Source organism: Phalacrocorax carbo, chromosome 10 (assembly GCF_963921805.1).
Source record: "Phalacrocorax carbo chromosome 10, bPhaCar2.1, whole genome shotgun sequence".
Classification (NCBI taxonomy): Eukaryota; Metazoa; Chordata; class Aves; order Suliformes; family Phalacrocoracidae; genus Phalacrocorax; species Phalacrocorax carbo.
The window spans coordinates 5,659,831-5,684,908 of NC_087522.1; the positions used below are offsets into that span (position 1 = coordinate 5,659,831).

Sequence of the window (25,078 nt, forward strand, 5' to 3'; positions counted from 1 at the left end):
AAGGGCCGCGGGTGCCCTGAGGGGCAAGGGGAGCCCTGAAGGGCCGCGGGTGCCTGAGGGGCAGGGGGAGCCCTGAGGGGCGAGGAGAGCCCTGACGGGCCGCGGGTGCCCTGAGGGTCAGGGGGAGCCCTGAGGGGCGAGGGGAGCCCTGAAGGGTCGCGGGTGCCCTGAGGGGCAGGGGGAGCCCTGAGGGGCGAGGGGAACCCTGAAGGGCCGGGGGTGCCCTGAGGGGCAGGGGGAGCCCTGAGGGGCGAGGGGAGCCCTGAAGGGCCGCGGGTGCCCTGAGGGGCAGGGGGAGCCCTGAGGGGCGAGGGGAGCCCTGAAGGGCCGCGGGTGCCCTGAGGGGCGAGGGGAGCCCTGAAGGGCCGCGGGTGCCCTGAGGGTCAGGGGGAGCCCTGAGGGGCGAGGGGAGCCCTGAGGGGCCGCGGGTGCCCTGAGGGGCAGGGGGAGCCCTGAGGGGCGGGCCGGGGCGGGGCGGGGCGCGGCGGCGCCAATGGTAGCGGGCGGGCGGCGCCGGGCGCGGAGGCGGTGGAGCCTCTCGGCGAACAAAGAGGGAGCGAGCGGCGCGGCGGGAGGGAGGAGGAGGCGGGGGGTGCCGGCCATGCGGGGCCGCCGGCCGGGGCGCGGGTGAAGAGGGAGGAAGGCGAGGGAGCTGCGCGGGTGGCGGCGCTCCATGGCCGGCGGGTCGGGGTGAGGCGGCATGGCGGGCGTCAGCTACTCGCCGCCCTGGTGGGTGAGCCTTCTCCACCGCCTGCCGCACCTCAGCCTGCGCTGGGAGCTCACCGCCGACGACTTCCGACCGCACGACGCCGAGTACCAGCAGGTGGGTCCCCGCACGGGGTTTGTCTGTGTCTGGTGTGTGTAGAAGCGGGGGGCCTGTGTCCCGCGTGGGGGCCCCTCGCAACCTGGGCGGGGGGGTTTGTACACCCGTGGGCTGTGCGGGGCTGGGGGCGCGGAGGGGGCTTGGCCCGCCGAGTGGGTGAGGAGGAGGAGGAGAGGGGGCTCGGCCCTGGCTGGGGCTCCTCGGGTGGGTGTCTGTGGGTGCTGTGCCCCCCACCCCTCCCCGTGAGGTGTAGGTGGGGGCTGCCTGCCAGGGGGTCGGGGCAGGCCGGGGTGCGGTGGTCTCGCTGGCCTGGGCCGGGGGCAGGAGGCCATCACCACCCGGCGGGGCGAGCAGGAGCCCCCAGCTGCTTCTAGCTTGCTGGAAGCCCAAGTTCTTGGGAGGAGGTGAGAGGATCGCCTGGCGGAGGAGGCAGGAGGCAGCCCTGGCCGGGTGCCCTCGCCAGGTCACTTGGCGCTGCCCCAGGCTGCGCGGTCCAGGCGAAGGCACCGTCCCAGCCGGTGCCTCTGGCCGCACCGTGACCGCTCGTCGCCGGTGGTAACTGGGCTGCCCAGTGCAGGTGCGGGCAGCGCCGGCCGCTTGTCTTCCATTCCGCTTGTCATCGATCCCGCCAGCCCCACGCTGCCGCGACCTGCAGGGAGGCCAGCAGTGCCTTTCCAAAACCCCTTGAACGCCTGCTGGAAAACAGATGACTTAATGCATGAGAGTGGCGTTAGCATCAAGTGCACGGGAAGATGCTCGTGGAATACTTGTGTGCTGCTTTTTTTTTTTTTTTAAATGCTGCTTAGCCTGCATCCCGTGCTTGGTTGGCTAGGCATGTAATTAAAATGATTGTGGAGTGAATCTGTGTGCTCTAACATCTGTGTTCTCTGCTGTCATCTTGGAACAGAGCTGCAGTCTCTGCTGCCTCATTTTGCCACGGTCTCTGGTTTTGAAAACACCATTTTGCTTTTCTGAACATACTTGCAGTGTCCTATATACGCAGCCTCCTATCATGCCATGCACACAGGCAGAAAGGCTAAGGCATCTAAACGGTTCTCGTTTATCCTAGAAGTAAAGGGTATTAGAAGTACTTCAGAAAGCAGTATGTTTTGGCTTTTTGCTTTGAAGAGGTGAACGGATCTGTGAGCTGAAGCTAGAGCAAAATGTGAGAGTTGTATGTTAAAAACAATGGGGACACACAAATATCTTTAAACCAGTAAACAAAACAGACTTTTGCCCTAACTTTTGTATTTGGGACTTCAATTTGTTAATTTGGTTTAGTTCCCTTGGCTTACCAGAGTTCAAGATGGCCACATACAGATGTAATGCTGCACAGCAGCTTAACTGTATTTCCATGACCTCAGAGGGTAGCTGCCTTTAAAACAACGGATATGAGATGCTGATGATCAGAAGTTAAGAGTTCATGGAAAGATGTTCTTGGGAGTGTGTTATCATGAAACAAGCACTCGTTGACCTTTGAATAGACAGCAGATGTACTGTTTCCCACTTAAATTGCTTAAAAGCATTCCTCACAACAATCTGGGGTTGTGTTCATTTGTCAGATAATTTTTCTACAGTAATCATATTCTGACTTAAAGCCTTCTGCTGTTCTCCTCCTGTGTAGCTGCCTCCCTTCCCTTGATGATATTGAGGGCTTCTTGCACAGCAGTAGATGGCCTTTTAAGTCTTAACTTCAGCTCACAAGAAGACATTTATCAAATCCAAACCCGAACGTCTGGATTACTGAAGTGTCTGTCATCAAGAGAATGACTTGAGTAGCAGCAGCTTTGCTGGTTTCGGCGTTGCTGAGGGATAGCAAGCAGGCTCCAGTAACGCAGCCTGTGTTATCGGTGCTGCTGGTTATATAACAAAGCTGCTGTGGCTCTGCAAGTTGACTCTGGAGTTTGTAGCCATGTAGATTAATCCAATGCAGTGAAACAGGGGAACTTAATCCAGGAGTGGGAACAGTAATGCTAAATGCTCTCTCATGCTTTAAATTGTTCTGAAGGCCTTTTTGTATGAATTCTAGCTTTTTCTATTAGCTTTGTTATGAATTTGCATCTCTTGCTCTGTTTTCAGCCTATGCTGGCATAGTCTCCCTTTCAATTTAGGAACCTTTCATATTTAGCAGACAAGATTGCATGTCCTGAAAATAAGAAAGTCCATTTTTAAATTTAAATTCTGCATATTTTTCTTTTCTTTGTAGGTCTCATTGGCACAAATTGCATGTATATTTGTTTTCTATTCCATTATTAGTGGTTGATACCCTGACTCTTAAGTATGAACTGTTAAACTGCATGCTGCATTTGAGTTCTCCAGTGGCTGAAGAGAGGTCAGTGGGGGATGCTAGCTGGGAGTTTATGGGGATGGGAAAGGGCAGCATGTCCCTAGCTGTAGTAAGGAAGGATTACTTTTACTAAACCAAGAATATCTTTAAGTCTCCATGACTTCAAGTCATTGGGTAGCTAGGCTGTTGTCATAAATAGGCATACAGCAGGGCTTAGTGTCCATTCTCATTCTGATTTGTTATGAGGAAGGAAGCAATGTATCCTTTTTGATTCTTCATTGCTGCTCTAGAAAAGATTTCTCATCCCATGACCACGGGAGAATGTTGCTTTCTTTACAAAACTGTTTTCTTTAGTAATCTTTTAGTGGAAACCCACCTCTTTCTGTACTCATGTTTTGATGATATGCTTTGAACTTGTGCATCAACTGAACATCCCATTTCAATCAAAAGTCCAATACAGTGGCTTGGATTTGAATGTTGTCTTGTGACTTGTTGCAGTGCCACGTGCTCCTGCAGGTGAGGAGGCTGCTGATTTAACAGGTTTTCCCCCCCTACCTAGCAAGGATTACTGTAATGCGCAAGCCACTATTCTGCTGAAGCAGGTGACAAGCTGTTGTCCCCCAAAACCTCTGTGAAGCATATGTAGCTCATAGATAAGCACATACTGCTGGTCTTTGAAGTCTAGGTCTTTGTTATGTCTTCTGGGACCCTGGAAAATTGGGAATATCTAGAAGGATGTAGATCTAATGGCTAGTTATGCTGTTCTGTCCCATGTAGTCCCTTTTGTCAGAGCAGGAGGGACACCCGCTGTGCACCGGCCGGTCTCAAGGCAGCTCTGTCCATTGTGTACCAACCTACAAGGGCTTCCTCCTTTTGTCTGAGAGCATGAGAAACACTTATGGCAATGTTGTTGCCAAGGGCTGAGATCAATGCAGCTGCAGGTTTTGGCTGCCTACCTTCTTCACCTGAGTCAGTCTCTAGAACGCTCTCCCCTGGCATTACTTCTTATCTTCTCCCACAGCATATCTTGTTGCACTAGGTTAGAACAGTGTGTGCAAGTTTGGACGAGCAGAACTGATCCTTCCCCTCTGGACTAGATTGTTTAAAAATGTATGTGTGTACATATGTCCTTCAGATGGTTTGCTTCCGTCATGAAAAAATGTAGGCAGCAGTGCAAAGAGTTGTTTCCTTTTTCTGGGGGAATGGAGGTAAGCTTCAGTGTAGAGTGAACTGGGGTTGTGGTCTTTCTTCTCCAGGGGGGTTGGCATGCTGGTGAGTACTGTCAGAGCTGCCTTCATGTGCTGCTTGCAGGACTTGCTCCATGGAGTCATCCCTATAGAGGATCTTATCAGACCAATTCTTTCCCTAATCCTCCCATGAATCATTGGGGTTGAAGATATCTTGATAGGAACAGTTTTGTTCTGGCTGTGTTCTCATCTGAGTCATACTGCAGTGCTCTGCAAAGCCTTTTCATTGTGTAGTGAGTCACAAACTCTGGAGTGAAGGGAATGTAAAAATGGAGCAAAGCTCGTGTTCCTTCTGACAGCATCATGCTAATACCAGTTCTGGTCTCCATGCCTTTTGGTGCTGAACAAATGATGATGGTCCTACCAGTACTGTCTCTGTACCTTCCAGTTCAGTTAATCAGACCAGTAAGATGTCCTGAGACTGCTGCTGTCAGTAGTTTAATCTACTTAGTAATGTAAGTACTTCTACGTGTGATTTACTTAGTTGAACGGCATTGAATTCACTTCTTTTCTAAGGGTAGAGTTGGTTAAGAGCCTTGGTGTAGTGTGGAGGTTACATACTGGAAAGAAGTAGAAAAACTGAATAGCTTTTTAATACAGCAAAACAACAGGTAATGGGATATCTGCTTGAGACAGGGTGTCTTTGGTACTGACAGAAAAGGAGCCTACAACACTTTATTGTAGCTCTTAAGTCTCACTGTGTGCTGAGAAAAGTACTATAAACAGTGAAGAAGAAAAGAGGCTGTAAAAGCTAAGCTACAGAGCACCTTGACTTGAATTTCTGCTTTCCTAATTACTGGAAAATGGCAACGTTCACCTGATTCTGTGTAAATGCATGGGTTATGTGTGAATCAGGCTAGAATAAAGCAGAATTCTCCAGCATCTTTGAAACTCTTTCCTTGCACCATTCTTGTGCTTTTTCTGCAAGAGTCAGAACTGCAAATGCACAGTTAGTAGGTGTAATGGCAACCAACTGTGCTTTGGAAAAAGACTGGATGATTGATTCATACCAATTAAGATGCAGAACCAAGCTAAAGGAAGCATTGATAAGAACATGGGTATGCTCTAGTCCTTGGTTTTGAGATGGTCTCTTCAGTGTTGTTACCCAGGAGTTTCCTATCATACATCTGTCAGTGCTTTTGTGCTGTAGTGTTCTTTCTACTATGGCATGTGTGTTGAGGGGGGGGATCCAGCAGTGAAAGGTGCTGTGTAAGCCCAATGATGCTTCCCTTTTTTTGGCCAGCAGACTCTAATCCAAGACGTGTGTGTTTGAACCTGTAGGCAAAGGTTCAGCAAGGAATTAATTCTGTCAGGTACTTTCTGGCTCTGTGAGGCTGTTCCCCAACACAGAACAGCTAATGTCATCTTTGGAAGTATTTCTTGGCTGGAGAAACATGATGGAACCTAAACTGCCAAAAAACTTGGATTAGAGAGATTGTTTTAGAACTTCCTCTACTGTACTGGCGTCTTATTTCAACTCTGAAACCAAGAGGCTTTCTGTAAATTGGAAACATGTGTATTAGTCAAGTTGGATGACGTGTTTTTGTCTAGTTGGCTCCAAGTCAGAGGGTAATGTGCCTTTCTTAAAGGGGTTACACTGAAGGTTTCTTTCAAGAATAGATGGATCTCTTCCAAGGAGTGATCAGCTATCCTGCTGTAGCACTAGTTTGCTTGTATTTCCAGAAAGGTTAGGTGACCCTGGTTAGTAGAATCCAATGTTTTCTAATTAAATTGAAGTTGCTTTTAGTTTTTTAAGAACTGATGGTAAATCCCCTCCTCCATTTACTCATTGGTCTCTGTTGCATGAGTAACCATGCAGTAATACCTCTTATCAGCAAATCGGTGCTGCAGTCTGACTCCTATTTTGTGTTTGGTCTGGAAGAGCCTTTCCTAGGAATCTGCAGCATAACCAAAAGTGTAGAATCAAGACAATTTTTGATGGCTGATTTTTATCAAATGTAAACTTACAACGATTTCTGTTGACCATATATCCAGCCATGCAGCAGCATATGGTATACAGACAGGAAAAAAAGTCAGCCTTTGCCAGCTTTCTGTCTGCAGCCTTACTTTTTTGCTGACCCATGCTGTGCTGCTGCGTTTTCAGATGATCTCCTGAGAACTGACAGTTTCTGGAAACCCTGACTGTAGATTACCTTACTCTAGTCAAAAAAGAGTAACTGTTCTGAATGTATGGCTTTAGCAGACCAAAGTACACACAGAGGGGTAAAAGGTGACTTGGAGAAATGTGAAACATGGCAGGGGGGTAGCAGGGAAGGAGATGCAAGTGAGCGTGCAAAGATGTAAACCATGCTTGCTTCATCTGGGTAGAATCCTGAAAGTATTAATCCTGCACAGAGAAGATGCTTTTGCCAGGCCTGGTGAGCTTCCCAGTCTTAGGAGACCTCTATGCAGCTCGTGGTACTCTGGAGGTATCATGCTGGTCTTAGCTGCAAGAGCAGAACCAGAGTTAAAAGCATTAGTCTGGTCAGGTGGTGGCCAGCCACTGGCATCTTGGTGCTTCTGCACCAAAACAACATTTTTCCTCTTGAAAAGCCTCTGTTTTTCTTTTTATTTTCTGAAGGAGTGTAACAGTTTGTCTTCTAGTCTGGACTTAAGTACTTATGAAGTAAATCTTGGGTAATGCATCCACCTCCTCTGGGTGCTGCCTATATATTGCACTTACCTGTATGCACACAAGTGTTTTTCAGCTTGGACAAGCTGACATGCAAGAACCTTTTATTTTGCATTTGCTTTGAAAAAGGAGAATCTAAACAGGAATGGAAAATGCAAAGGAAGGTCTCTAACCTTCAGTTTGCCACCAAAATTATATAGCTACTTAGGAAGCTTATCTTGGTGTCCAGCTGCAAAGCCTGATCACTAGCATTCTGGAGACTAATCAAAATCAGTTCAGTCTTACCATATCTTCTCTCTTTTTCTTTTATTTTTTTTTTCTTAATGCCTTTTTGAGCAGAGGAAAATCCCTACTCTTCAGGTTAACAAAAAGCCTTTGTTTAAATGTTGGTCCAATAAAGCAGTGGTTCAAGCAGATGTTGGTGTGGGTTTTTAGAGCTCCTTATTTTCATTATTAGGGAAAGTGAGAAGTTCTCATGCAGAAGAACCTATCCCATTAGGCGGTTAAGGGTGGGAAGTCAGGTGCTTTCCTCTGACTTAATCCTGAGTCTTTGGATGTGGATTAAGGATCTGTGCCACAAGTCTTCTTGATCTCTTACTTGTATCTTGAGATTAGATTTATTTTTGAAGCTGTAAAGAAAAACCTGTCTAGTGAGAATAAGACAGACAAAAGTTATGGGACTTTGTCACATCAGGTGTCTTGACATACGTGTCTTCATGACAGACAGTTGGAGGGACAAGTACTCTCCAATCCCTTGGCTTTTTTCTTTTTTTCCCCTCCTTTTTCTTCCAGGACAAGCTAATTTTACACATCTTCTCCCCACTCCTTCCTCCCACCAGCACTCTTATTGATGGAAAGGGTGAAGTCCAGAGTTGATGGTTCATGCTATTTGTGTTGATGTGGTAAGACTGTTGTGGCAGAGCTTGCCTGCTCAGCTCTGCATGACTCCTTTCTGGGGACACTTTTGTACCTGTAAGGATCAGTATGCTGAGGAATAAGCAGTGGTGGTTAACACCTCTGAAGTCATTCTTTTCCGTTCTTTGATGTCAAGTGAATACGCTTGGGTGGTTGCAAGCAAGCACTGAGTAAGATGGTGCTCACTCTTAATTTTCTTGAAATGGAGGGGAGCCAGCATGTCATTTGCAGCTAACCTCTTGATGACTGTCAATTCTCCTCTTGTTTCCGTTTTATCTTTTTGTAGTAAACTTTCCACCAGTTATGTTGAGATTTCCCATTCCCCTTGAGTGGGTAGGAGAACTTGGCTTGTTTTCAAATGAATGTAATTCCCATAGCTGGGGGAAGGGACGTGATGTCTGGGAATTTATTTGCTCTAAGGTTCAGATGAAACTTGAGTAACTTTGGAATATATCAGGATTACCTTCTGTACTGAACTTTTCTTACTTTTAAGACATAGCTAAGACTCAAAATACTCAGGGACATATTGATACATGCTGGAGCGTTGTCTCTAATAATAATTAATAATAAACCAAAACCTAGTAACCTTGCTCTTCTCTCATCAAGGCTGTCTGTACTTTCTGGGTATGTCATCCTACCAGTTCTTTGTTTTAGCTGACAATGATGATTAACAAGACAGGTGAGCTAAAATCAAGGAGGATCAAGTTCATGCAAGAGCGTTAGTCTGGGAGATGTGCTCAGATGACAGCCTAAAAAAAGAAAAAAGACATCACTGTTAGAAATCCTTCCTTTTCCTCCACTTCAGGGAGTGGCTGAGACTGTTGGTTGTATTGCAGTGGTGAAAAGCTGGGAATTGGTTACACTTATCCCCAAACCAGAAATAACCTTGCTGAATGGTGAAAGGGTCTGCAGGTATCTAATGAATAGTCACTGTGGGGCAGTGCCATGCTGATGCTTTTCTGTTTAAAATATTTTTGCATATTAGATGAACTAGGAAGGAGCAAGACAGTGCACTTTCATGCTGCAAAGGCTTTAATTTAAAACTTTTTTTTTTAGATTTCTGGGTAATAAGCCACTTGTAGTTTTTGAGTCTGATCTTATAATTGTGAGCTTTAGGGGTTTGGTAAGCCACAAATGTGCATGTTCTTGCAAAGTAGTCATTTGTTTGCTTAAGGCTGCAAGGCTATTTTCTTGGAAGAGGAAAAAGTAGGTTAGCATGCAATACATGGACACAGCAGTTGGTGTAACTCAGTCACGATATTTGTACTGATTCCCTCTCTAAGCACTTGGATATGAGGGTAGCATTTATAATAATGTGTGCTTTCACATGGTTATCAGGTTGCTTGCTTCAGCAGATGTAATGTGTGCCAGGTTTCTTTTAAGTTATTATTTTAACAAATGAGCTTTTTTTGGTAAATAGTAAGAGCAGCATTGAAACCAGCCAGGGGAAAGAGCTGACACTCCCCTTCACCCTCACTTAAACTGGAGCTGTACCCTCAGATTGCGATTTCCTCGGTCAGAACTAAATGGTTTCTCTGGCTGATACGTCTCAGAATGGTGCCACACGTGCATATGCATGAAAGTCCTTTGTAGTGTGAAATTAGGGATGAAAGATATTGCTAATCAGTCCTAACAATGCAGGACTTATTCCTGGACAAGGGGAAATGGGAATGTGGGTAACGGATGTTTCACAAACGTGTAACACATTCAGACGCGTTGTTATGCTGGTGTTGGTGTCTGTGCATGGACACCCTTTTCAGTCTGTAAAATGCTGCTGTTCATGCAGAGAATTTAAACAAGCCTTCTATTCAACACTGAAATTCAAAATAACACCAAAATCCAAATGGAGGCACTTCAGTTGCATAATAGTGACTGTTACAAGGAGGACTCAGTGCAGTAGATGATGTAATGCTGCTTAAGATAAGGCTGAAGCTGGGGGGAGAGAGGGAAGAGGGTGTCAGTGAAGGGACCATTAAGAGTATTGGAATTGGTATCAAAGCTATCCATAGGGTGTTAATTAGCAAACCTGAATAATCCCAAAGTTGATTGGGTTACAGCTGTACATGTGGAAAAAATGACCCATTGCTTGGTGCAGCCTGTTTTCTGATGGTTATAATCGCTTTAGTGTTGAATGGTAGATTTCTGAATAATGTGGTGGGCACAGTATGACCTCACCGTACTTCCTGCTTTTTTTTCTTGGGGTAAGCTTTCTTGCAGTTTAACAGTGTGCTCAAGTTCCTGTAGCTGATACACTGGTAGTTTTGATACTTGCTATAGTAGCTAAGATTTCTTCAGTCTACCAAAGAGATGCTTTCTGTTGCACTGATGAAAGTGTAATGCTTTGCATCTGGGCTGTGCCTGTAGCCTTGCTATTTAAGTGCTAGTCGTAATGGATGATGTTACTGTTCTCAGGCTGTTACTTTCCTTCTTCCCTAAGCTTATGTTTAGCATATACTTATTTTCTTCAGCTTGGGAATAGTCCTTCATGTCTCTTCCTTGCTCCAAGTGCCTCTGTAGTCTCATCTCAGACAGGCATGGTCAGAGGGGTGACATATGATTGCTGCCTTCCATTTGGCCCCCCCTGCCCCTTTTCTCCCTTGTTTTACAGTATTCACTCCAGGAAATGCTGAGAAAGTTGAGAGTAATGGAATTCATGAAATTCAAGCTGTGCTTCAATGAAAACGTGTTTTCAATTTCTGCCTCCTCAGGAGCCTGAGACTGAACTGTAATTGTTGGCGCTGGGTGGGGGCTGGGGCTGTGGATGAATGAAAGCGGTAGAGTCAGCGCTCTGCAGAGCCTCTCGCCCGGCTCTCCGTGTTCAAAGGCTGGTGTGTGCTTTGTGGCAGCTTCAGGAAGTGTTTTTGTATTCAGCTGTCCAAAAGGCCCAGGCGTTTTCCTGCTGGGTTTGATCTGACTGTTGGGGTCTGAATGACAGTGACATGTCGGAGAGGAACGTGATGGGGGAAGCGTCAGCTGGGGGTGGTTTATCCCCCCTCTCTGTTCTTGATCTTGCTCACACTGTCCTTTGAGTGTCCTGCTGCCTATTAAGGGTGAGAATTATAATGGTGACTCAAAAGCCTTTGGTAAAACTCATTAATTCATTCCTCCTTTAATTAGACACCAAGCATGGGTTTATAATTATCAGAGCCTAGGAACGTTTGCAGCTGTAATAAGCTGTGCTGCCTTAATTGCAGAAATTGTGGATTTTTGGCAAATGCAGATGTGGTGAGCTCTTACTCTGTTTGTTTTTTGGTGAGGAACATGGAAGGGCAAAGAAATGAAGTAGCTGAGAGCGTGTGGTGGCTGACCTCTGGCTGAATCTTGCCTTGTAGTGTTGAACTAAGAGGAAAGGGTGGGGTTGTCCTGCTTAAATATTATTTTTTTTTCTTTCTGAGGTGTAATAATGTAACTTTCAAGGAGAGAAAAGAGGAAGGAGAATCTAATGAGAGGTTAGGCAAACATCTCTTCTTGAAACTGTAGCACCTGAGGGAATTTTACTTCTGGAAGAAGAGCATAAGGGGAGCAGTTGCAGGCTTGGCAAACAGGGCCTGTTTTGCTCGGGAATGGCAGAGTGTTTTACTACAAAAAGTACCAGGTACTATTTTGGTTTTTTGAGTCTTCGGTGGGGGGCATCAAGAGTAAACTTCCATTATTTTTATAATCTCTTCTTGTTTCTGAAATATGAAGGAAGGTAATTTTCAGAACTAATTTATGTGGGTGATCCCCAGCAACAGATGACTATGGTCTTCTGAGAGAAGTTTGTGCTACTTCTGGTATCTTTGACATACTTGTGCATTTGGTGGTTTTTTGTTTGGGTGTGGTGTGTTTTGTGTGAGTGGTGGTTTATGTGTGTTTTGTGTGGTGTGGTGGTGGTTTTTTTTTCCAGGAGAAGAACAAGAGGGAAGGCTGTAAGGACTTCAGGGAAGGACTTGTTATTTCTACCCTGTTGCAATTCTTCTTGTAGTTATGATCACTGCAAATGCAGTGGTAGACCCTGAAAACATGATCTCCATTTAGGTTTGGACTGGCGGCAATCAGGTGCAAGCAATACCGAAAGGCATAGGCTGAGAGAAGGCTAGGGATGGAGATAGCTGGCTGTCACTGGGCTTGGACAGATATGATTAAAAAGATAGCTTTGCTTTTTAATTTTTTTCTTTAGGATTTGAACTTGAGTAAGGTGGAGTAAATGGGAGCTATTGCACAAGACTAGATTAGAGGTACTTCTAGTCAATGGCAAGTATTAATGCTCATACTCCCCTAAGAGGGAAACCATTTCGGTTGTAGTAGGTGGCAGGAAAAAATGGATCAGCTGTGTTTTCAGTCTTTTTCTGTCTGGATTTAGTGGAAAGCACATATAGCACATCCAGTGAGGATGGAATGATTTGCTTGACACTTCTCCTGTAGCTAAACAGAAGGCTTTACTTTGGATGAGAGTTGCTATTTCAAAAGCACTGTAACAACGCTTCCTGTGTGCCTTTTAGTGTTTCAAAATGTGACCGATGTCTTCTGTTTGTCCTTCTCGTCCTCTCCCCATGCAGTCTGAGTTATTGTCAGCTTACGAGACTGAGTAGTGTGTAGAGCCTGGGTAGGGTAGGGTTTCATCCCTGGTCTCTGAGGCCAAATAGGCTGGATCACTGGCCGTTCCTTTTATGTGTGTATATCCAAAATTCTTATAGGTTAGACAACGGATGTTGAATCAACCTGAGTAGACACATTAGTGGGAGCAACAAATTTACAAGGTTAAAATAGGCTTTCATTCTCATAAATACAACCAGGTAAAGATCCTGATAAAGTTCTTGGCTGGCCTCGGAGACCATGTTCTGGTGCAGGCTGAGTGCTCTAACAGTGAACCTCTTGATCACTACAGGGGTTGGTTGTTTTTTTTTTTTCAAGCTTTTTCAGCTTGACCCACTGCAAGTTAAAATCTCTTCAAACACAAGCTCTTCAAAAACATTTTAAATGCTTTAATAGTAAAGGGTAAACTAAAGGTGATGAATATAAAATATGTCCAGCGCTGTTGACAGAATTGTCTGCGTGGACATGCGGTACTCTGGGACATGCTTCCAATGCCTGTGCGTGAGCAGGCGGCTCTTGGAGAAGCTGTGTGAGTGATAGTAGATGCTGGGAGCATTCTGCTGAGGTGTAAATAACAAGGTTGGACAGTTTATGCTAGCTCTGCTGTTTTTATTAGTGCAGCTTAGCTTTTACCTCGGGCGATGTGGAGGTTATGGGAGAAGGAGGAAGGGACAAGCTGTGAACTTGCCTCCTCTCCCAGCAGAAGATTATGAGAAGGTATGGGGATCTTGTTACCCTAATCCCCCCTTGGCGTGTTAATTCTTGTCTGGGTACTTGTAACTTAAGTCTGAAGGTCTTACTGAGGCAACTGCTTGCTGGGTCACGTGTGTGTCTCACTCCAATGCCCTTTCAACCTTTTTGGTGTTTGTGTGGATTTTGTTGCAGCTATTCAAATTCAGTTGGCTGCTATAGTATTTCATTGATGTTAAGTTTGTTCTCAAGAAACCAGTGCTCTGAGAGAGTGCTGCTTGCCTTATTACTGCTCCTAAATACATTTAATAGCTATTTGCTAGCTATTGCGTCTTCTGCCTCTGACCCACCTCTTAATGGATTCCCAGTGCTGAAGAGGACTGCAGATCCGAGTTTGTTTGGTGGGTAGATCTGAATCACCTTCTGCTGATGTCAGCTACGCTGTGGCCTGGGAGGAGATGTGCCTCTTTTACCACAGCAGTGGCGTATCCAACAGGTGAAATGTAGTTCTGCAGGTATAACCTATGGGCAGGACTTTCAGCATGAACTTAATTATTAGGTTCAGTTTACTTGTGCTGACTTCAGTAAGAGTTACTTGAGCATTTGACACAATAAAAGAAATATAAGGTTCCTAAGGAAAAAAAAAACAGTTTCAAGGATAGGCCTTGAATGCTCATCAAGGTTTGAATTCAAACTAGGCATGTCTGTTTCTTTTTTCTTCTGAAGTGAAATTTGTTGCTTGATGGCTGATGCAGTGAATATTGAGCTTTCTTCCTAACACCTGTGCCTTCAGATGGGATCCACCAGCAATTTAGTTCTTTACTTCCTACTCACAAGCACATACAACACTTCTTTGATACCAAAACTAGTCCTACAAGACTTTCATCCTTGGATGTACTCAACTAGCCTTTGACATGCCTTCCAACAAGTCACTGATTGCTCCTCCTGGGAAAAGAGAGATCCCGAGTATTTTCTACATAGCTGCACTTGGACCTTGGTCAGTGTGCAGTTTCTCCCATGTGCTGTGAATATAGGCTAACTGTTAATAGGGCTGAGAGCTTCTGGAAGCAACAATGTAGTCCTCAGTGAGGAATATCTTTTTCTTTTAGAACAGGACATGTGTGAAACAGAACTGCAGCGTTGATCTAATGCTGCAGTAAGGAAGTATTACATGGTGCAAAGGTTTATGTTAACTGTAAGCTATATATTCTTCTTTTAGTGAAAACATTAACTATACTGGGATAAAAATCATATTTTTGATGCAGCTGTGGTTTGGATTGTGCAATGGCTCTTTGGGTTCTTTGATCTTTGGCCAAGAAGGCCCACAGCATCCTGGCTTCTATCAGCAATAGTGTGGCCAGCAGGGGTAGGGAAGTGATCGTGCCCCTGTACTCGGCACTGGTGAGGCCCCATCTTGAATATTGTGCTCAGTTTTGGGCCCCAGTACAAGAAGGACATTGAGGTGCTGGAGCATGTCCAGAGCAGGGCAGCAAAGCTGGTGAAGGGTCTAGAGAACAAGTCTTATGAGGAGAGGTTGAGGGAGCTGGGGTTGTTTAGTCTGGAGAAGAAGAGGCTGAGAGGAGACCTTATTGCTTTCTACAAGTACCTGAAAGGAGGTTGTGGTGAGGTGGGGGTTGGTCTCTTCTCCCAGGTCACTAGAGATAGAATGAGAGGAAACGGGTTCAAGCTGCACTGGGGAGGGTATAGACTGGACATTAGGAAAATTTCTTTACTGAAAGAGTGGTCAGGCATTGGAACAGGCTGCCCAGAGAGGTGGTGGATTCACCATCCCTGGAGGTATTTAAAAGACATGTAGACGTGGCGCTTCAGGGCATGGTTTAGGAGACATGGTAGTGGTTGGGTTGAGGGTTGGACTTGGAAAAGACCTCTAGGATCATCAACCTTAATGGTTCTATGATCTACTACAGTATTTCTGTATCGCCTGATCTGGGTAAGTGTCCTGATGGCTGAAACTGTGCTATAGGCCGGGAAGAGTTCAGAGGCATGCATGCATACATACATACCATCAAGTGGGGGAACAGTGCTAGCCACTGCATGTGAGCGTCAATGCTGTACTTGGGGTGCTGAATCCTTTTACAATCCTGGCTTTAAAGATCTAAAGCTCTTCCAGTGCTGCTGAGTGGGGTTTTGGTAGGTAGGAAAGTGTCTTGGTTGATTTCCAGCTGCTTGCAAGGAATGGGGTCTTTAAGCTATTTATGCTGCTCTCTTAGCTGTCATGTATTTAACTTCCAGGCAGCACCCAAAGAACCCCCTACGCTTGTGCCCCTGGTAATTAGGCTGCCAAGTGGGGTTGTGCATTCCAGGCACGTACGCTGTCCTGCTCTGCTAGCTCAAGCTGGGTTAGTCATGCATCTCACCAAGCATGTCAGATCTGAGATGGTCTGTCTCTTTTGCTTCTCCTCTCTGAATCCTTGCTCTGTAAAAGCTAGTAATCAACAAAAAGGCAGTTAGAGTTGTGGAGCTTGGTTATATGATCTTGTCATGTCTTTCACCCTGATCTTTGGACTAAGGAGATAATGTTTTGAGTGCAGAAAAATTTTCAGGGTCCTGGGAAAGTGGCTGGGACTGTACTGTAAGGCACTGTCTAAAATTAAATAGTGGGAGTCTGTGACAGGAAAATGAAACATCTGATTTCTAGGAGAAAACCAAATTAAAACTTGATGCCATGCTATTCCTCGTGGTCAGATTCTGCTTCCGGAAGCTACTGTTAAAGCTCCTAGTCATTACGTGGGGACTGCACTATCATGTCTTTAAATGCATGTGAAAACCTGCTCATGTTCCTTCACTGAAGGTATAATCTAGTGACAATATAATCACTTCCATAGCAACCAGCATGTCATAAACAGGATTATGGTGCATCGTAAAGGGTAGAGGGCACAAAGAATTTAGAAAGGAAGTATCCCCTCATTTAAATACCCTCATTAACATGGAGCAAAGAAGGGTAAATTCAGTGACGTATGTGCAGAGAGCCTTTTCCTGCTTCTTGTGCTGTGTGGCAGCTAGGGGCTGTGTCACCAGAGAACAAGGGAGGAGGAAGGGCACATATGCCTGTGTGTAGCATGAGGCATGTCCTCAAACTAATGCAACGAGGCCTTAAGAAGGTGAATCTGTGTCGTTAGGAAACAAAGGTAAACCCTACAGAGAGCCTGTTACTGATCTCAAGGTGCAAGTGCAGCAGGTTGCCTTCTCTCAACTAATGTGATTAAAACCCTGAAGGCACCAGGGACGTACTCGAGCCATCTCTCTTCCTGCCTGCCTTCATTCCACTCCCCCATCAAGAACATCCTTACCCCCTAGTCTGGAGAGAGTAAGGTTTGTCTGCTACTAAGTGCTGCATTTTTTTCCACTAGTTCTGTTTGTAGAGTTAAATTAAAATGCTTTCTTGATACACATTCAAGCTTGCTTTTTCTTTTTTGGTAAAAACTTGAGCTATTTTATTGTTAAAGATGATGGGAAGAACCAGCAAAATCAAAAGCTTCTCCCTTTAGCTCCTTCTGCAGTGAAGACAGTGTCTTGTAATGTTCTTCTGCAGATCCATAAAGGAAAGAGAGCTACTTCACTTGCACACAGTTACTGCCAGAGGTATCATGGTGGGTTTTATGCTGCATAGAGTTAAGTGAGAACAGTTATTGAATGCTTTGTAAGAGTGTTTGAGCAGATGCCCTGCTCTACTTTGTTCTGCAGTTTATGCACCACTTGCTTTCATTCAATAAAAAGCAACATGAAGACACGAGAGTTATTGCAGATATTTGCTTTGTGGCTTCAGGGTATCTTATCTTGGGGCTGCTCAAAACTTCTTTCTAGTGAATTGCTCTCAGTTTTTGCAGTGTTTGAGCGATGTAAGGAATAGTTCGATTGCTTCAGTGAGTCAAAAGTACTGCTTGGCTCTTTCCCAGAAGCTTTAACACCTGCTAAAAGGGTGAAGAATTCCAGGCAACTGCTGCCAGCCCGTAAGTGCTGTGAAAAGTCTCCTGTCAAAGATCCAGTTTTCTGTGTAGGTTGGGAGTCAGATAATGTTCCCCGCTAATCTAGTGTGGTCGGTTGGAGCGGATCTAACTCTGTTTTGCTGCCCAAACTACTCTTCTTGTTAATGGTGTTTTAATGAGCTGAGCTGAGTTTGTTGCAAGGTGTCGTGATCACTAGTGCTGATACAAAAGAGGTGGTAGAGCTAAAAAGGGCATGGCTCTTTCTAGCTTCAGAGAATCTGCAATGGATGTATTTATACTGCTGGTCCTGTACTTAGTGAGGTCTGTCAGCCTCACTTGATTAGAGAATAAGCTTCAGTAACAGATATTGTGAGGCCTATACTGGAGCTTATAGTTTTCGCTCCTCTTTGTTCCCGATTAGGATACTGTCTGAAAATAAATTCACAAATGTGGCTTAAAATACCTGCATATAAGGAGTAGAAAGAACTGTGTATAGGGAAGGGTGGATCTTAAGTTTGAGATTTCAAGTCCGAATTGAATGCCTGGTGCAACCTGGCTTAAAAATATGTATAAAACTACTCAAATGCAAAAAGATCCACCTGCTTTCCTTCTGTAGCATCTTATATAGGAGAGTTCATAAACAGCCTGGGGGATTTCTGCTTATGAATTGGTGAATCCCACTTTGTGATAACGTTCCAAATAGGCAAACTGCTGATGTGCACAGCTAATGAGACACTTGCTGCTTCAAAAGAGTTATTTTTCAAATGCAAAGTTAACTACAATGATAAATATAGGTATTAACACTGAAGGTTATCATAAAGCTAAGGAACATCATTCACTAGTCAAGGTAGCTAGCTGAAAGTCCATCCAGTCGCAGTAATGAACTGAATGACACTGAATTAAAAATAAACAAGCAGGAGATGGTTGGCAAGTAGGAAATAAGTAACTAAGCACTGAGGTATGTAGATACGATGAAAATGTGTTTCAGGAACCACAACAGCCGGAAGAGGTGAGATCATGTATTTCTGTGTTCAGCACTGCGGAACCTGTACCTTGAGAGTGCTGATCTGGTGGCAGCACTAACAGCTGTTTGTTAAATAGCCTAACATTTTTTTTTTTTCCTAAGTTTCTGTAACCAGTCCCTGGAGGATGGGTAAAAACTTTTTTTGTTGTTGTTTAGTGGAAGTGGCCAATCTTGGTGATGTTGCAAACATACTGAAGTCATTGTAAAGCACCACAAGGTGCACATTGGATGGCTTGCCAAGCCAAAGGTCGGAACAAGGATGATTCATAGGTGGAACGGTCTGCTGTTTGTCTGTCAGTGGCTGTGGCCTGGATGCTGTATGGAAGACTGGACTAAATAGTCCTTTCCAAGAGTTTTCAGGCCAGGAATTTATCCTGGCTCCATATTGTTTCAAAGTGCTGCAGTATATGAGTGCATAACAGTAAGTGGACGAGGCAGCTGGCTATTGTCCACTGGATTTCTTTTTCCTTTGCTGGATCCCTCTTCATAATTCCAGTTTGAATGTCAGGGAGCTGTGTTTCTAACCCCAGATGTGAGGTTAAAAACAACAGCCAAGTGAAGAGTCTGTGCTCCTGGGCTTTCTTTCTGAAAGACATTGTAATCCAAAATCTGCCATTCTTTTGCCAGCCAGTAGTTAAGAAGATGTTGGAGGAGCCTGGTTTGTGGTTAGAAGTTCAAGTCCCTCACAGGATTGCGTGAGGCTCTGGTGAGCAGAGAGCAGCCTGGTTCTTCAGCTGGTGCTGGTGTGACGGCTTTTTGAGTCCTGCTCCGGTGGCTGCTCTATGTGCCAGATGCAGATGCCGTGATGGGGGGGTCTTCACAGCAGCTGTTTTGAGTGAAGAAGCCTTTCCCATGAGTTTTAACATGTGGCTGTGCAACACCTTGGACTTGACCTGTTAAGGTTTTCAGCTGTAGCACTTCTGCCTTGTGATTCTGCATGGATAGAAAGGGTTTGTCTCAAGCACTGGCTATTAATCTAAAGGTAGCATTGAGAAGACATGGAAATATACAGTATATACAGTAATTGCAGTATATGCAGCTAGAGACAAAAGAAGCTGTCAGTGGGAAGCATAGCTCAGGATTACACTGTGAGGGGAACTATCAGCCAGTTAAGGATGTGAAAGAAAATGCACTTCCTTCTTCTACTTCTTTATAGCTTTGTCCTCAGTGACTAATGTTGCTACTGCTATCTGAAGGAAGGCTTCAGTGTGTTTAAGGTTTTCAAGGTCAAAGGCACAGGGCTGTTGACTGCTGAGAATGTCCATTGGTGGGAGAATGCGATGCTTTCAAAATGCAGAACTGCAGTGGTGAGATGAATAGCCTTTAAGTGTGTGGAGAAATGGGGAAAGTCTCCATATCAAGCAAATTTCCACAGTAGCATAATTTTCCCAGTGAAATACAAGGTGAAAGATTGCAAAGGGTAAGTTGGTCAGAAGTGGGGAAACAGATTTGCAGTGAGTGCCTTCATAAAAGGCACAAATTTTGCTTTTAGCTCGCGGGGATCACTTTTTTCCTAGGTAAAAGTTGGCATTTAGTGCACCTCTGCATCAGTAATAGTATGTAAATCATGCATTGTATGGTCCTAAAAGAACAGCATTGCCAGATGAAGGTGTGTCAGGATGATGGCTTGCCTCTCCGTGGTTATCAGCAGGTGGCTGAGGTGTGACAACAGCAACAGGGGAGCTGTTTGCTGTTTTCTTGGCGCTAACACCGGTACTCTAGGCCCAGCTTCGGAGCAGCAATCCCAAGTAATGAAGCATGCTTGGTGGCTGTGTCCAAGTGACACACACAGGGTTCAGTTAGCACAGAGGGCTGGCATGGCACATATTGATGAGGCATGGATCTATGAAGCTCTAAGCAGCTAAAGGTTCAGCAGAGCATATGGTGTTTGCATTTCTGCCTCTAAAACTGATCCAAGTAGGGCTCTGTTGAGAGGTGGATGCTTTGCAGTAATTTCTTCCCCAGATGTAGTTGCTACGAAAACAAATGTTGAAGGACTTATTTTTTGACAATGGCCCTCTCTATCAAGGGCTCTTCAGTGTTTGCAAGTTACTGGATTAGCTTAACGGGGTGGCTTGAAGCAGTGCTGATAAGAGCAGAGTGTTTCCTGCTAAAATTATGACCAAGTGACTTATAATTCTGCCGTCTTGCACATTTTTCAATCCTGGACTTAATAGGAAAGCTTTGACTGCCTGAAGTGTCACAGCTTCCTCTTTTGCATCTGTAAAGTGCAGAAGGATTTGATGGCATCCAAGCCTACTGCACACAGACTGGAGTTATGCTAGAAGAGGTCACTGTTTGTTCTGGGAACTGTGAAGCATTGCAAAACGTTTCCTCCCTTGTGCTGTGTTTGGAAAGACTATTCTTAATAATAACCCAGAAAAACAGGGTGTTCTCAAGTCCTGTGTGGGTGGGTTTTTTGGTTTTTGTTAAAATTCTTTTTGCAACATGCAGGTGCTTAGATATGCCCAAAGGATCCAAGAGAAAACTTACCATTGTCACTTTCCTTAAAAGCTGGACAGAAGCTTTGAAGTTGTTTACAACAAAAAAGCCACCTTTTGTTTGCATGGATTTCTACAATATAATTGACTTTAGGTTTGCTGGTTTGTACACTGAAAATCCAGGAAATGCCATAGCTATATGCTGTCCAAACTTTGCTGCATGGTTTGTACTCGCTATGTGAATGTTTGAAGAATGAGTCCATTTCTCTACAGAGTGGCAGATCTTTTTTTAAACATCAGCAAATTGCTTCTGCGAGGCAGGCCATGACTGATTTTTGAAATGCACGCTGGGAATCGCTCTTGCATAACACACAGGAGAAAGTGATAATGTGCTGTGCACAGGTAACCACTGCTTACGGCTGAACTGGATGTCTAGGTTCTGTAATTGTGTGCTCGGCTTGAATGCACTGGGAGGTGGCTGCCCTGCAAACAGCAAGGGTGGAGCGTGCTGTTGCTGGCAATTCCTAAGCCACCTAGGAGTCTAAGGTAGTACGTACGCAATTACTTGTCAGTGAAATTATAAGTACAGCAAAAAGTAAATAAAAAGTTAGTACAAATCTCCAAAGAAGGTTGTCGTGAATGCTGTGCAAGAGTGCGCAGGCTGCAATGCTGACCTGTGTTTACAGGGAGGCACGGTTTATGGGGAGCAAGGTTCTGACTAGTGCTTTCTGGCATTATCTGTGGCTGTGTGCTCAAAGTTGCCGTATTAGTTGTCATCATCTTTTCTGTGCAACACTTTTGCGCAAAACTCGGTGCTGAGCTGCAGCCTCGGAAAGCCTGATTATTTTTTTTAATGACATCAAAGACTTTTTTGTTCCTGAACTCCTGTGGAATGGCACTGCTGTATCACTGCTGCAGTGCTAAGACCTGTGTGCGTTGGTAAAGCTGCTTCCAGTACCCATTTGGAATAAATACATGTGTATTCCTTCTTGGACAATATTTCTGTACAAGATAAAAATTGGTAGTACCATATTCTAACATACTGAGCATGACTTAAAATTAGATTTGGGCTGTGAACATGAATGTTTGTCTGTGCTAGGCCTCTTCAGGCAGGACCTCAGTGGAGAAATAGAGCAAAACTTTGGTTTCAACATTGTGCCTTTGCTTGTGTAAATGGGACCTAAACTTGAGGGCCTGCATGGGGAATCCTAAAATTGATGCAACTCTTCCACCTCTAATAGAGCTTGCAGCTTCAGACCCTTTAATCATACCTGTCTGAAGTGGAAGTTTGTGGCTCCTGAGGTATGGTCCAGAAAGGTGGTTGGAACACTTTGCACCCTGGAGCTGCTCAGTGATTAAATCACGGAACTGACCTGGCTGAGAACAGGTTTCAACACCAGCGCAAGGGTATGTCTGACTCAAGTTATAGTGTAACTAGCCCTGGTGTGAAAAGAAGCCGTCCTGCTAACTAGAGGCCAGGGTATTTGGACGGCTGCCCGGTGCACCAGATTGAGCACCCGACCCAGGCGTAAAACACTTCTGCTTCTTGTTGGATGAGTTGTTGTAACCCTGGTCTGGCATAAACCTGGGGCAGAGACAAAGTTATCTGTGCTCAGCATTAAGAGAGTTGGGTGGAAAAGCACGACATGCGCAAGGCTTTGCGTTGAATCTCCCTTTTGGAATATTTTTGGGTGTTGAATCAATAAGCAGAATTCAGGAGCCAAAAAAAAGGTTCCTGGCTAACTTCTGTTTTCATGTGACTCCACAGGTTTTTTCTAAACTACAGCTTTTTTTCTTTTTCCAAACCATCATGGAAAAAACATGCTTCTGGGTTTGGCTTATACATTAGCTGTTTCCTGCTCTTTATGACTTCTTTCTGGTTTGGAGTCGGAAACAATGGTGAAAGCTGATAGAACAAACCCCTGTACCACTAGTGAAAGGGGTCTGTAATAACATCTTATTTCTGGTTATTTTGTGACCTACAGAATTGTAGCTGAGCAGGAAATACTCCTGTTAAAGTGCTAGCATCAACCCATCCTTTTCAGAGCATATTCCTTTCTTTCTGTCAGCTCTGAAGACCACACTTTCCATCACTTTAACAGTCTTGAGCTGATCTTGTTGCCACATGAGCAGTTGATCAATTTTTTACTTACACAGCAGTAGATTGTGTGATGCGATGCTCTCATTGGGTGGTGTGTGTGCATCTCCTCCTCACCAATGTGCATTAAAGCTTTGGACATGACCTGTGAAGTCACACACAGCTGTATTGTGTTGACATTGGGTGTCGAAGGTGGTGGTGTAATGCCACTATACAACTGGACAAGCAGTAACACAAATGACTGCCTTCAATCGACCTCTGGGGTTCAGCTGTGTGTCTGTAACGTAGCTACAGGCCCCACCTTCCCTGCAAGTTCTTCTGTTGCAAGTCTGTCTGCATTTTGAAGCTCTTTGCAGAGCTGTACCTCTTTTAAAGAGTAATGAGGTTGAAAGCAAGATACAGGGCTGTGTGACTAGTTTGGGCCCATCCATTTATCAGGGAAATTGTTTTCTAGTGCTGCATACCGATAGGAAGTGTCAAGCCTGATAAATATGCTCAAGCTTCTTCACCTCTTCATTCTCCCTAGAGCTTAGTCTCTAGAAAGAAATATTGATATGTAAAATATTGGAGATACTCACCAGGGACCAACCTGGAGTGGAGACAGGGCAGGAATATTTTAATTTTGAAGCTGGCTGGATAAACAGTCGAACAAACAGTTTCTTTTGTTTTATAAAGACTTCATTTAACAAAAAATAAAAAGAGGAAGGGAACTGAACTTCATATGTTAAGTGTCTGGGAGGGAACATCCTTTCAGATGTTTGGTCCGTTGGAGATAACGGCACCCTTCCTTTAATCAGTAGCCTTTTTTCCAAGTGCTTTTTTAAAGCAGTGCAGAGTCAGTGAGTCTGAGTTTCTGGGCATCTTATTTCTGTGCTCTCGTTGAAATAGCTCTTCCTGCTGGAATCAAAATCGGAAATGACCCGAGCTAAACATGCTGAACAAGAGGAAGACGGGGAGTGGCTTGCTGACTGGAAACTTGTTAGTTCTGTTTATCTGTTCAGTAGCTTAGAAATAATTACTTTTGAAATGTTAGGAATTTGGCTAGTAGGAGCATTCACTGTCTTATTATCTATGGAAGATAGATGCCAGGAAAAAGTGGTATTCTTGTAATATTTTAGTTATAGTCATAAAATTAGTCACAAAATTTGTGACTAATTTTATGACTATATGGTTGTGAAACATTTTTCCTCCCCAACACCACTTTCATAAAGAGAGTTGCCTTCAATCTGCATCAGAACTGTTAGTCAATAAAGACTTTTACAGGCTCGGTGAATAGAACACCAGTCAGAGAAGAGCCACGCATGGGATATGGCTGGACATACTTTAGCCCCAATCACATTGGTCTGCAGTGTCACATTGGTCATGTATGGTATTTAAATGTTATGCTGTTACTCCTGGGCTCCATGGATGAAATTTTAGGTTAACTTCAGAACTGAGAACCTATTGAATAGTCTTGTTTCTTGCAGTGTCAGCATACAGGTCAATATTCAAGAGTTGCTTCATTTTAGAGATCATAAAGTATGTTGATACTTTTGAATGCTTTGGTCTGAAGTACGTAAATAAAAAAGGGCCTCTTATTTAATTATTGTGGGAGTAAATTTTTCCTAATGACTGTTTGCTAGGGAGTAGCAAAATTATCTCGGTCTTGGCTGTGGCTTAAAGTGTGTCTTTTCAGTTGGAGGGGAGGAGAAAAGAAAAAGGGTGTCTCTGAAGGACAGACAGAAGTGACAAACATGTCTTAAATGTGAATGATCAGATCTTCCTAAATGTGAACATTTTGCCCTGGAAATCTATTGGTGCTCTTATATTTGCTTTAGAATGCTCACTGTCTTCAGACTAGCAGTAGTTCTCGGGGATAGTAATGTTTTCCAGAGGGATAAAATTAAGTTGAGGAATGATTACAGTAATGCAGTTCTGTGAATAGCAGGTCTCCTATGCCTATGAAAGCCACTTTTGTGCCTGGAGAAATCACTAAGGACACGAGCAAAAAGGACACAAGACTAAACCTAGCTTGTCTAGAGATCAAATGCTCCACTACAGTGAGTATTAAAATTAGTTTGGGGAGCTAAGGTGGTCTTTGGTGCCTACAGCAATAAACTACATGAAATAAGCCTGCTCGAATCCTGGGACATCAGAGCCTTATTTTGAGCTGACTTCCCATTAAAGGACTTGAAAAGACAGCCCTTGCAATTCAGCTTGTCCAACTTGATTGGATTTTATCTGGAGCTTGATTGAATTTGTGGACAAGATTATGAAAAGCAACGTGACTGTCAATGAAGTGAGCAGTCTTTGAGGGGAAATTTGCTAGTATCCCAGAGGGTAATGCTTTTAAGTTTAGTTATGAATATTAGAATTCCTTGCTTTTTAGTTACAGGCTTTCAATAGGGTATTTTTGCTGC

At 44.5% G+C, this 25,078-nt stretch overlaps 1 protein-coding gene across 3 annotated transcripts in view; it reads left to right on the forward strand.

Annotated features, from left to right (window-relative positions):
* Positions 1 to 556: 556 nt before the first annotated feature.
* Positions 557 to 25,078, forward strand: part of TTYH3 (tweety family member 3) — an 80,118-nt gene continuing 55,596 nt past the window's right edge. For 2 of the 3 annotated variants that reach the window (XM_064461561.1, XM_064461563.1), the window contains exon 1: positions 557 to 823. In XM_064461561.1, coding sequence (XP_064317631.1) covers positions 701 to 823 — 123 coding nt within the window. In that variant the 5' untranslated portion in view covers positions 557 to 700. The remainder of the gene's footprint in view (positions 824 to 25,078) is intronic. The other variant, XM_064461562.1, reaches the window with a different exon arrangement.